At 57.2% G+C, this 12,184-nt stretch overlaps 2 protein-coding genes and 1 long non-coding RNA gene across 4 annotated transcripts in view; 2 read left to right on the forward strand and 1 right to left on the reverse strand.

The window, feature by feature from the left end:
- Positions 1-839: 839 nt before the first annotated feature.
- Positions 840-10,485, reverse strand: CA4 (carbonic anhydrase 4). Its single transcript, XM_017539843.2, has 8 exons — positions 10,296-10,485; positions 5,044-5,097; positions 3,743-3,898; positions 2,943-3,088; positions 2,729-2,827; positions 2,389-2,455; positions 2,070-2,233; positions 840-1,156 (listed from the first exon to the last, which is right to left on the reverse strand). Exons 1-8 carry the CDS (start codon positions 10,351-10,353, stop codon positions 962-964), a joined length of 939 nt encoding a protein of 312 aa, XP_017395332.1. The 5' UTR covers positions 10,354-10,485; the 3' UTR covers positions 840-961.
- On the forward strand, positions 1,163-7,824 carry LOC119472860. The gene is made up of 3 exons (XR_005202037.1): positions 1,163-1,329; positions 4,637-4,724; positions 7,689-7,824. It is a non-coding gene; the product is annotated as an uncharacterized LOC119472860 (long non-coding RNA).
- Positions 9,395-12,184, forward strand: part of LOC108312092 (nucleoplasmin-2-like) — an 11,902-nt gene continuing 9,112 nt past the window's right edge. Inside the window, exon 1 of one of the 2 annotated variants that reach the window (XM_037742486.1) lies at positions 9,395-9,668. The gene's annotated coding sequence lies outside the window, so the exon portion shown is untranslated. Of the gene's footprint in view, positions 9,669-10,541; positions 10,734-12,184 lie in introns of those variants that run through there. The other variant, XM_037742487.1, reaches the window with a different exon arrangement.

Genomic DNA, 12,184 nt, shown 5'->3' on the forward strand with positions numbered 1-12,184 from the left:
TTGTTACCCAGGCTGGAGTGCAATGGCACGATCTCGGCTCACCGCAACCTCCGCCTCCTGGGTTCAGGCAATTCTCCTGCCTCAGCCTCCTGAGTAGCTGGGATTACAGGCACGCGCCACCATGCCCAGCTCATTTTTTGTAGTTTTAGTAGAGACAGGGTTTCACCGTGTTGACCAGGATGGTCTTGATCTGTTGACCTCGTGATCCACCCGCCTCGGCCTCCCAAAGTGCTGGGATTACAGGCGTGAGCCACCGCACCCGGCCCAGTTTTTGTATTTTTAATAGAGATGGGGTTTCACCGTGTTGGCCAGGCTGGTCTTGAACTCCTAACTTCATGATCCACCCACCTTGGCCTCCCAAAGTGCTGGGATTCCAGGCATGAGCCACTGAGACCGGCCTAATTTTTGTATTTTTTATAGTGACAGGGTTTCCACCATGTTGCCTAGGCTAGTCTTGAACTCTAGGGCTCAAGCAATTCACCTGCCTCTGCCTCTGCCTTGCAAAGTCCTCGATTACAGGCGGGAACCACCAGGCCCGGCCCCCCGTCTTCCTTCTCAGCTTGTTTCCCCCTCTATGTGATGAAGAGATTAGGTTGGAACTCTTCTAGCTTCCGCTGTGATGAAGCTCTGACGTACCTTCAGTATCTCTCCAAGGCCCAGGTCTGGGTAGAAGGGAGTGGGGTATAGACATGGAATTCACACAGACCAGGAGTGGGGACACCGGTAGTATCTGCTTGGGAGAAATCTCCTGGCCTTAAAGCCCCTCCCCGGGAACAGGGGTGGGTGGAGGGGAACAGGGTGGGGTAGTTGTGGGAGGCTAAAAACAGACTTGAGAAAGGTTTCTCCAAAAATATGTCCATATTTTAATCATGCCTAAAGTCCCACCTGGGGCGCCTAAGGACTGGAAGCCTGGGACTTGGAGAGCTGAGGCACTGCAGAGGCTGGGTGCAGAAGGGCGCCATCATCGCAGTAAGCTGGCCAGCAGCCAGGCCAGCGTGGGACCCAGCAGGGCAGGCAGGGCCCAGGGCAGTGGCTGACGCGGGGCCCCGGACTTGAACACTGTGCGCTGTCCCCGCCGCTGCTTGGGCCTGACATTTTCTGCCATGTTCAGTTTCTGGTCCTTGTCGTAGAACAGCTTCTGAGAGAATGCCAGGATCTGCGGAAGAAGCAAAGGGGCTCAGCGGGTGTGGCCGGGGAAGCTGCACCCCCAGCCAGGTGACCTCAGGCAGGCACCCCGTCGTGTCCCAGGAGCACTCATTAGGAAAGAGGGGCTCTGAACCCCTGGCTCTCAAGGTGGTCGTGAAGATGATAATAAGGGATGGAAATGAGGTACGTGGCAGGGGTGGGGCTAAGCACCCATGGGCTTCCTTTCACTCACACCCCAGGGGGTCCCAATGCCTGCTTCTCTTGTCACTGTTACTACAGGACAGTGGCTCTCAAACTTGAGCATGTATTAGCATCAGCTGTGGGGCGGGCTTGTTGGGCCCCAGATGCCTGGGCTCCACGCCCAGAGTTCCCTATTCAGTAGCTCTGAGGATTAGCATTTCTAGCAAATTCCCCGGGTGATGATGTTGACTCCTCTGGTTCAAGGTCTGCTCTTTGAGAACCACTGTTTTGGAATCAAAGTAGCTCAAGGGCAGGGATTTGGGCCCTTTGGGCTCACTGCTGCCTCCCCAGAGCCTTGTTCTAGTTCATTGCAGAAACTCCAGCACCATTTGCTCAATGAACGCATTATTTCCTGCTGCCTCCAAGCAACTCCAGGCCAACCTCAGACCCTGCCGCTGGCAGACACCTCTTCCCAGGACACTGCCTCTGCCCTCACTGGACCAACTCCCACCTATTCAGATTTCAGCCTGGAAGCCTCTTCTGACTCCACCTTCCCCGGCCTCCCGTCCAGCCACCAGTCCGGTCCGGCGATGGAACGGCTCAGGCCTCTCTTGCCTGTCTTCAGTGAATGTCCATGATTAACAATGGACTTCAGTTCCCTGGGCTCCCCACCCATACCCCGAGGGACCTCTGAGGGCAGAGGGATGATTTCTGGGGAGCCAGGAAGTGGGAGCCCTGCACACCTGTTCTCTGTGGAGCTGAATAGGCTCCTGGAACACAGTCCAGACCACCTCCTCATCACAGGCCGGCGTGGTGAGCGAGCCCAGGTAGCGGAAGTAGTGCTTCAGTTTGTCCTCCTTGGGGAGTAGGTCCAGCAGGCTGCTCTCTGCCATCATGGTGTTCGTCTCTGGGATGGGGGCAGAGGACACTGTCAGTGAGGGTAGGAGAAGGAGCCCTTCTTCCCCTGCATTCTGAGAGCCCAGCTCCCTGAACACCCACCCCTTCCTTTGTGGGATGCATCCCCCTCCTCACCCCTTGCCCTCCTCCACCATGCTGACTCACCAGGTTTGGGGATATTAGACAGTGCCTCCACCAGCGGCCGGAAGCCCTCATTCACCTGGGGTCCAGCCTGGAAAGGGAGGAAAGGGTCTTGAGAAGGTCACAGGGAGCTGGTGGTGGTGGTCAGTTCATTCTCCCGATCTGGGGACAGAAGGCCAGGCAGCTTCTGGGATTGAGGCTCTGGGCTCCCTACCTGGCCGTGGGACATGCAACCCACCCAGAAACAGAGGTGGAAGCTAGAGCCTCCCCGCACCCCCTGCCTTGCTGGAGTCTCAGGTCTCTGGCTCCTAAGCAGCAGCTCTCAGCCCCGGGTTCCCTGGGAAGTGGGCGACGGGGGTCCCACCTCCACCAGAAAGGCCAGCACTGCAATCTCGTCTCCAGGGTCCTGGGCCTCTTTCACGTTCCTCGATGTCCCCTTCTCTTTCTCATGTACTATGTGCACCTGGCGGGGGTGGAGGGTGGAGAGGGGACCTGTGAGGGGCCTGGCTACCCTGCTTGCCCAAGGCAGGTGCATGCCCAGAGCCCAGACAAGGTCCCAGTAGGGAAGGGGCCCTCACCTCCATGGCAAAGCGCTCCCCGTCGAGGCTGTGCTCCGAGCCCTCATCCAGCCACTTGGACCAGTGCAGGTGCAGCTGTGTGGCCTGGTACCGGGCAGGCAGTCCTCCTCCAGAAATGCTGGCCTCATTCCCCAGCAGCACCATCACTGGTGGAACAAGAGGGACAGAGTCCTTGAAATGGCCTCCCTCAGCCTCTTCCAACCCCTCATCCCAGCTTCACCCAGACGGGACATTCTCTCCTGCCTCCCACCCTTCATGGGCTCCAGTCCTGGCCTGCAGGGGTGGGGTGGAGTGTGGTGGGACAGCCCCAGACTTTTCCCTGGCCTCCCTGCCTGTCTCCCTCTCTGCTGTACTCCCCACTGCCCCAAACTGCAGCTCTGCCCTGGTGCCTCCTCTGCGTCCAACTCTTCCGTGGTGCCCTGGTGTCCTCGGGGTAATGTCCAAACTCCTGAGGCCTGGGTGACCTGCCCCTGGGCCCCAGCCCAGCTGCCCCTGGGCCTTTTTGGGCTCCTCCTAGCTTCACTGTCCTTCATCCACGCAGAGCTCCTGGCAGTTCTCTGAGTGGCTATTCCATGCCTCTGCACTTGTCCTTCTTCCGGGAGCATGTCCTTCCCCCATCCCAGACTGGTCTGATGAAAATACTGAAAACACACTAGAATGCTCCCTCCTCTACGAAGCTGTCCTCCCCCATGGGAGTTTTCAGCCCCCTCACAGCACAGATGGGTCTGGGCCTGGCACACCCTCCCAGTCCTCAGGGAGCTCGCGTGCCCAGGTCTGCCCAGGGCCTCCGTCCAGCCCACCTGAGTGCCCGTTATTTTGGACGGTCCATTTTTGCTTCTTATCATAGCCAGAGAAGAAGAAGCGTCCCAGTTTTTCGTCCACCTCTGCCTTGGCAGTGACGATGTTGATGGGGGATTGGCGGTCCTTCTGGCAGCTTCCACCCCACTTGCCTGGCCCTAAGCAGGGAGACAGGGTGGGCTGAGAGTCAGGGACGCCTGTCACCAAGGTAGCCCGCAGCACCCCACTGAAGTCAGGTCCACCCACTTGGCTCCCACACAGCAACGCTCTGGGATGGCCTGAAAGCTGTGTTGCCCGGATGCTCAGTGCAGAACCCTGCCCTCACCCTGCGCCCTCCTCCTCCTCCACAGACACACACATGCAAGGCTGGGGAGTCTAGCCCTGGTGTGGGACATGGTGGGAACAGGGTCACCAACTGGTGGCTGTGAGCTCCGGGGTAGGGACAACTTCATGATGTGGTGCACATCTCCAAGCCCGGGCTTCCCAAATGTCAAACGGGAACCGCAGAGATGGCCCGCTCCGAGGATGTCAGAGAGTTTAAAGGAGGTGGCTGGAGAGGGCTTTGGAAGCAGTGGTGTGGGACCCTCTGGGGGGCTGCTGCTGAAGGGCACTGAGCCCCATCTGAGCAACGGCAGGGAGAGGAGTAACCCTGGGGGAGCCTGTTTCCCAAACCCTGATGACCCCCAACACCAGGTGGGCCAGGGTCAGGAGCAGGCAGCGCTGCTCAGTCACAGCAGACCGCAGGGAAATTGGTCAGCATTCGAACAAAAGCATAAAGGACCATTGCTCAGGCCCCCTGTTAGGGGTGTCCCTGGGATAGAACCAACTCCCAGGTTTGTCATGGGAAACAGCAAAATGCCTTTCTCTTTTAATGCTGCTGCCAATTCATTCCATAGGGAACATGTCCTCTTGCTGACAGTAGGTGCCAGTGAAGACTCGGGTCACTCTATGCTCCCTGGTCCCTGAGCACCAGGACAGGAGAGGGTGAGTCTGTGTGAGTGTGAGAGGGTTTGTGTGTGAGAGTGTCTTGTTAGTGTGTGTTTGTGTGTGCTAGTGTTGTGTGTGTTTGTGTATTTGTGTGAGTGTGTGTGCTTGTGTGTTGTGTGTGGGTGTTTGTGTATATGTGTGTGTGTTTGTGTGTTGTGTGTGGGGTGTGTGTATGTGTATGTGGGTGTGCTGGGAGCTGATATCTGCCTGGGAGGCCACCATCACCCCTCGTCCTTCCCACACTTCCCGGGTCTCCGTTTCGGCCTGTGTGGTGCCTGCCATGCAGAAAGAGCTGCCCCGGCCTGGCTGTACTCACCCAAGCAGGTGTAGTTGGAGGCCTCGGCTTGAATCTCGTAGCACCAGTGTGAGTCTGGAGCAGAGAGGAAGGGTGTGAAGTGTGTGCGCGTGTGTCAGTGTATCTTGTTACACACACACACACACAGGAGGATCAGAGGCTGGGCCTCCCCCTGGAGTTGGAGCCCTCCCTTGGGCGGGGATGGAGTGATCCTGACTGTAGGACTGAGGAGGGCCCAGGGAAAGAGACTCAATCAACAGGGGCCGAGAAACAAGTCAGCTGGCCTAGGGCTCTGTTCTCCAGGCAGGGCCAGGCCAAGAAGCCAGGGACTCTCCTGGGATCCCCTGAGGTCACTGCTCTAAAGTGGGATTGGCCTGGATACTCCATCCAGCCACCTTCTCCCTGCTTACCTCTCCCACCTCAAACCTGGAAGGGTGACTCTGGGGAGAGGGGAAAAGGAGGACTGGCCCAGCCTCTGCTCCTAGGACAATAGCATCAGGTTCAGCCGGCAGCCTTCCCAGATCCGTCCAGATACAAGATGGGGGAGGAGATTAGGCGGTCCCTCCCCCAGAAGGCCTCCCCATGTGTTACCAAGATCCCTTCTTGGCTAGCCTCTCACAGCTCCTGCAAAGAGGAAAGTAGCTAGGCTTTCTCCCCTGCCCCACAACCACACAGTACTGGGCTTTGGGGCCAGGCTGAGGGTTCTGCCTCAGGGCAGTAGAACCCAGTATCTAAAAAAAAAGCTATACCCCAAATGTCCCACATGGATGCAAGATGTTAGTAAAAGGGGAAAATGTGTGCAGGGCATAAGGGGCCTATGGGAACCCTCTGTACTTCCTACTGAATTTTTATGTGAGCCTAAAATTGCTCTAAAAATAAAGCCTATTAATTTTTTTTAAAGGCTACACCAGCAGGGTGAACACGGCATCTCATCCAGAGCTAGAATTCTGGCTGAGCCGCTCAGCAGGCGTAGATGGGTTTGGGGGCAAGTCCCTTAATCTCTCTGAGCCTCAGTTGTATCATCTGTAACATGGGATAAACGTACACGCCTCTTGGGGCCGTGGGGAGGATTAAATGAGTTTCAGGCAGCGCGGCACTTAGTCAAATCCCATCAACAACTCCTTCCCCTCCCCCTCCCCACCCGCCTCCCTCCCTCTGGTGGGCCTCCTATCGGGAGCAGATGGCCAAAGCCAAGGAGGGGCCGAGAGAGGAGAGAAATGAAGTGACTTGGAAAGAACTCAGGATGAGGAAATTCCTAAGAAAAGCACGGTTCCCACTCAGCCAAAGCTGAGGCCTCTGAGCTCATCCGCCCTCTCCCTTCTTGCCTGGGCTGCCCCCACAATCCCATCTCCTTGTAGCCTGAGCCAGGGGTGGAGTCCCTGGAATGGGGACAGGATGGGGAGGGAGCGATGATGGAGCATCCCCGGGAGAAGTAACTGGCCGAGAGAAACCACTTTGGGGTGTGGAGTTTCCCAGCACTGATCACCACCTCTCCTGCCCTGCTGGCATTGCCTTTTTCAGAGCTGCAGTGTCTTCCCCCTGAAGTCCCATCCCCAGCCCCAGTCCGGGCTCCGCTGACCCTGGGAGTCGCTGTACCTGGGCCACTCCCAAGAGGGTGAATCTGCAGAGGGCAGTGGCCTCTCACCACCCAAGCCCCTCCCACAGTGGGGCGGAGCTCCGAGGCCTCCAGCTCCCACTCTGCCTTTGCTCAGTCTCCACAGGAGAGTTAGCCGAAATTCTGAGCCCCACAATCTCCCTCTGACAGAGGCATGTTACAGGAAAGCGGTCCCGATCCAGACCCCAAGAGAGGGTTCTGGGCTCTCACACAAGAAACAATTCAGAGCGAGTCCGCAGTGCAAAGCAAAAGCAAGTTTATTAAGAAGTACAGTGGTGAAAGGACAGCTACCTATAGACAGAGTAGGACTTTCCCTAAAGTCAGAGGAGGAACGCGTCAGCCCGAGGTACAATGCTTGTCTATGTGGGGAGATGTGCTCTCTACTAGGGTTTGTGATAAAGGGTTAATTTTCTTAATTATTATGCAAGAATCGATATTATTATTTTGAAATCAAAATTAGGAATGCTTTTGCTCTCCAGATATCGGGGTATCTGGACCTTCCCAAGCCTGGGTCTGTTTAGGAAACATGATTAATTTGTTCCCTTAACCCTAAACACTTAGAGGCTAGAACTGTCTGAGAATGCAGCCCAGCAAATCGGAATTGCTCTGGTTCCAATGCCTCTGACAGGTGCACCACCAAAGTCCCAGTGCTGGTGACTGAGGAGATAATAAATCAGAGAGCATTTGCACCACGACAGTTCCTTGACATAATCCTCCCATGTCCTGGCCTGCAGAGGTCCTGAAGGCAGAAGGGGTTTTGAAGGTTGAGCTGGCCTCTCCTCTGACTGGAGAGGCCCCAGGGTCAGATATTCCAGAAGCCTCCCTTAAGCCAGCATCCACAAGAGCCAGCTCTGAAGGATGGAGCCCCTGCAACCCTCCTCACAGCCTCCCTGGGGCCTCTCTGGTCCAGGCTTAGCTTTTCTTAGGAATTTGCTCTTCCCTGGCTCTGGCTGCAGCTCCTAGGTTTGTAGTGGTGACCTCTGATCCACTGTCTTAATCATAGAGACTTTTGACCTGCTTGGCTGACTGCGCTTGTAACTACCTTCTTCAGGAAGCAGCAGCCGGGAAAACATGATGGTGGAGAGGCCAAGGCCAGGGGTCAAGTCCATGTCCGTGGAGTGAGGGTGGGGTGCTGGTGGCAAGAGCACCCACCACTCAGGTTCCTGTCCTCGTTGAACAAGAGCGCCACCCTTGCAGATAAGTACCAGCCCACTGTCCCCAGCCACTCCCAAGAGGGCCTGGGAAGGAGAGGGGCTACTTACCCATGGGTCTCAGTGCCCAGTGCCACATCCTACCTTGTCCATCCACCCTGACCAAAGGTGAGAAACCGAAAGCCCATAGCCCATCAGCCAGCACTGCCTGTCACCCAGCTACTGCCCCCCACCCTGAATGACCCCTTACCCCTCCCCCTTGTTTCAAGATGGCTGAAGAAGCCTCTCTAATGGACCTTGCTCACCCCACCTCCCCCTCTGAGGGACAGGAGATAATCCTGAAAAACAGCTCAGCACAACCCAAGTGTGTCCTGGGCAAAGTCTCAGCAGCTCCCAGCCAGGGGGGATCTGGGGCTGTGAAGGGGACTAAATATCCTCTCCCGTCCCCCTCCCTCAATGGACAGAGATGCTCTGGGGATCTCCATGTGCAACCTGGTCCCTCTCCACCTTGAGTGCCCCATGGGATGAATGGAAGGCAGGTCCCGGTCAGAGAGCCCTGGCACGGGAAGGGATCGCAGCTTGTGTGAGGGGTGAGCTCAGACATATTCCTGACACTGGCCCCAGGCTTGGGGAGAGCCCCATAAACTTGGTGCACGGAGCCCTGGCCACATGCCACACAGGCACTGCACTAAGCACTTAAACCCATCATCTTATTTGAATGCTTAAAACCACTGAAGTCTGAATTACTACCCCTGTTTTGCAAATGGGAAAGCAACTGACTTACCCAAGACCACACAGCTACAAAGCACCCAAACTGCAAAGCATTTCTCTCTCTCTCTCTCTCTCTTTTTTTTTTTTGTGACAGAGTCTTGCTCTGTCACCCAGGCTGGAGTGCAGGGGCGAGATCTCGGCTCACTGCAACCTCTCCTGCCTCCTCCTCCCGAGTAGCTGGGATTATAGGCACCTGCCACTGCCCCCAGTTAATTTTTGTATTTTTAATAAAGACAGGGTTTCACCATCTTGGCCAGGCTGGTCTTGAACTCCTGACCTCGTGATCCACCTGCCTCAGGCTCTCAAAGTGCTGGGATTACAGGCTGAGCCACCATGCCAGGCACATTTCACTTTCTACTGTCTAGCTGTTTAGTCGGTTTCCAATGTCCAATCCAACAAATAAAAGTTTTCATATTCTGCCTTTTCTCTTTCTTCCTCCAGGAGCCCGGAGGAGAGACTGCAAGATGCCCCTCGACCCTCTACCACAGCTCAGCCAGTCCCTCAGTCTTCAGAGGGCACACGCTGGCTCCTCTGTGCTGAGGACACCTTCACCTCTCACTCCGCGGCTTTGCGGGTGCAGCACCTGACTTGGAAGAGGAAGTTTCCGCCTGCGTGGACGCCAAGAACCATACGAAGGGTGATTGGGCTGGGAACTAGCAGCTGGGGTCTCCCGTGATGGGTTCTGGGGTTGGGAAGAAGGTGCCTCCAGGATCGGATCCCCGTGCCCAGCCACTTGAAGCGCCTTTAGCTCCTTATCAAATATTAACATGCCTCTCCTGCCACTTCCCACCTGGAGGAATAATTAAGAGCTCGGCTTCACCATTAGCTTCACCATTAATCTTTAAACGAAAATCACCCCGTCCGGAAAGACCGGCTCCGCAGGGGCCTCGGGGCTCCGGGTCCCTCCCTCCAGGCTACCAATTCAGCGCTGAGGGCTGGGGAAGCTCGGGGAGCCTGCGACCCTCGGTGGCAAGGAACCTGGGTAAGAAGAGGGGCTGCCAGGACCCCGCCACACCCAGTGGTCGCCCCTGCTCTGGCCGCGGGGCAGTCACCCAGCGCTGAGCCCCAGAAGGACAGACGGAAACCCACGGACAGACGGAGGAGACTAGGTGAGAAAAAAAGGCGTGCGTTGAGGCTCCTCGGAGAAACAACTTTTTTTTTTTTTTTTTTTTTTTGAGATGGAGCACCAGGCTGGAGTGCAGTGGCGCGATCTCGGCTTAGTGCAACCTCCGCCTCCCGGGTTCAGGAGATTTTCCTGCCTCAGCCTCGCTAGTAGCTGGGACTACAGGCATGCGCCACCATTCCAGGCTAATGTTTGCATTTTTGGTAGAGATGGGGTTTCTCCATGTTGGTCAGGCTGGTCTCGAACTCCTGCGCTCAGCTGATACTCCGGCCTCGGCCTCCCAAAGTGCTGGGATTACAGGCGTGAGCCACTGCGCCCGGCCTGAGAAGCATCCTTATCAGGGACTCCCAACTCGTCTTGCCCTGGGACACCGGGCCACATGCACACACCTTCACCGCTCACACCCGTGCACACACTCTCCCAGCCGCCGCGGACACGCGTGTGCACACATAAGCTCGCGAGCTGCCGGGTCCTCCCGCACCCTCGCGGCCTCCGGCGCACACCCAACTCGGGACCCACGCGCTGCCGCGCACCGGCCGCCCTCAGGGAGCCTCTGCTGGGGTGGGAGAGGGGGGCGCCGAGGGGCACCTGCGGCCGGAGCCCGGGAGCTCACCTGCACCGGCCGAGGGCCGCGCGGAGGAGAGGGCCAGGAGCGCCAGCAGCATCCGCATCTTGCGCGACAGCAAAGATGCCTCCGGGCCGGGGGTCGCGCATGGAGAAGGCAGCCGCGGGTGCAGCGATCCTGCCGGCCGGGGTTTTATAGCGGAGCCGCGACGGGAGGGAGTCCCGACAGCGGGACGCTGGAGGCGGCTCCTCCCCTTGGCGGGGCCTCCCCTCCCCTCCCCACCTTCCCCCTGTCCCTCAGCTGAAATCCTCTGCTCTCCCCGGTCCTCCGCCCCGCCCGGCCACCACTTGCCCTGTGCGCGAGGCCCCCTCACCCACTCCTTGTCCTGTCCACTCAGAAGCGGCGCCCGCCCCTCCTCCATTCTACTCCTGGTCTCTGGTTTTGGAACAGGGACGCGACACCGCAAAGTGCTTGACCCACACAAGGGTGAGTGCCCCGATGATGACTTCGGTCATTTGGCGCCACCCCTGCGCAGTGGTCTTGAATGGGACCTTGGAATGGCCTTGGGGTGGGGGTGGGGTGGACAGGGCCTGGAAGAGATGAGATGCTGAGGGGCGTGTGATGCCCTTTGTGGAATCTGTGGCGGCAGAAGGGCTCTCTTGCCTCTCCCAGGCAGTGGTCATTGATTCTCTGGGTCTCACTCTTCTTCCATTCCCTCCCAGGCTGCTCCAAACTTAATTTCTAGGCAGACCAAAGACCTTTCTTCTAACACAGAGCAAAGCTGCCCTTATTGGTGTTTGCGTGACGACTAGAGCCTGGGGGAGGGAGGGAGAGTTGAGGGGGCAGAATTAAGAAATGGATTGCAAGAGGATTTGGTGAGGGAAAAGCTGGGGTCAAAGGGGAGGAGCTAGGTTATTTGAGGCCCCCCAGGTGGAGAGATGAGATGGGAAGAGAAGAGACTGGGGTCTGAATGGACCCCCAGTTCTTCCATCTGCCAAGATCTCCAGAGGAGTCCAGAGAAAGTTTTCTTAAGGATGGTTCCAACATTTGAGGAAGTGGGGTCCCCCTTGCTCCCCCAAGCTGCCTCTTGTCTCCCCTGTTAGCTGTAGCCCCCTGCTACTGCAGGTCCTCTGTGTCCCACATGGGGTGGGGGCTTCTGTGGAAGTTTGGGAAGCTCAGGCTGGGGTGCAGGAGAGGGACAGGGAACCAGGCAGTGGACCTGGACCCCCTCCATCAACCCATCAACAGGGAGCTCTGGTTTTATGGTCTAGCCACTTCCCTATCCACTGCCAACCTCTCAGCCCCTACCGACCTTTGAACCTGGGCTAGGGACCTCTGAAGGAGGATTGCCTTCCTCAGAAGGATTCAGGCAAAGAGGCTTCCTCCTTGCTTAGAGTAGAGGCTGATTCCCTGCTCCTGGCCCAGGATCACACAGCCTCACGGAACAGCTTTGATCCCACAGAGAGGCAGGTGGGAGGGAAGGGGGTGTTCATGCGAGGCTTAGGGCCCTATTGTCAACACCATTGTAGAATTTCATCGCCAGCCAGCCTGAGACCATGACAGCCACAGGAGGGATTCCACACCCAGAGCCTATTCTGGGGAGTGCATTTGTGTTCACAGGGCTATAAAAATGTCCCTTTCAGGACTGAGGAAGCCTGTTCCTGGGAATAAAGATGATCCCAGGGAGTCCCGTGACCTCAGGCCAGCCCCCTGAGGAGTAGGGGAGAGGCTCAGAAACCTTTGGTAGGGTTAAGGGACTATTGATCAATGACCGATGTTCAAGTTCATTGCATTGGGGCCCCCCAGGAGACAGGCGGGCCCTGGATGCATTTTGGGACCAGAAAGATGGGCGAGGAGAACCAGTCCCTGGTGGGGCATCCTCTCTGAGGAACAGGGTTGGGGGAGTGGTAAAGCTGTGCACTCTCTCATCTATGCAT

The sequence above is a fragment of the Cebus imitator genome, unplaced genomic scaffold (assembly GCF_001604975.1).
Source record: "Cebus imitator isolate Cc_AM_T3 unplaced genomic scaffold, Cebus_imitator-1.0 Scaffold121, whole genome shotgun sequence".
NCBI lineage: Eukaryota > Metazoa > Chordata > Mammalia > Primates > Cebidae > Cebus > Cebus imitator.

Excerpts from the sequence above, each read along its gene's own strand:
- CA4 (XM_017539843.2), bottom strand. The coding sequence starts at position 10,353 with ATGCGGATGCTGCTGGCGCTCCTGGCCCTCTCCTCCGCGCGGCCCTCG. Across the intron at positions 5,098-10,295 it reads GCGGCCCTCGGCCGGTGCAG|ACTCACACTGGTGCTACGAG; the intron begins GTGAGCTCCCGG and ends TCTCTGCTCCAG. Across the intron at positions 3,899-5,043 it reads CTCCAACTACACCTGCTTGG|GGCCAGGCAAGTGGGGTGGA; the intron begins GTGAGTACAGCC and ends CTCCCTGCTTAG.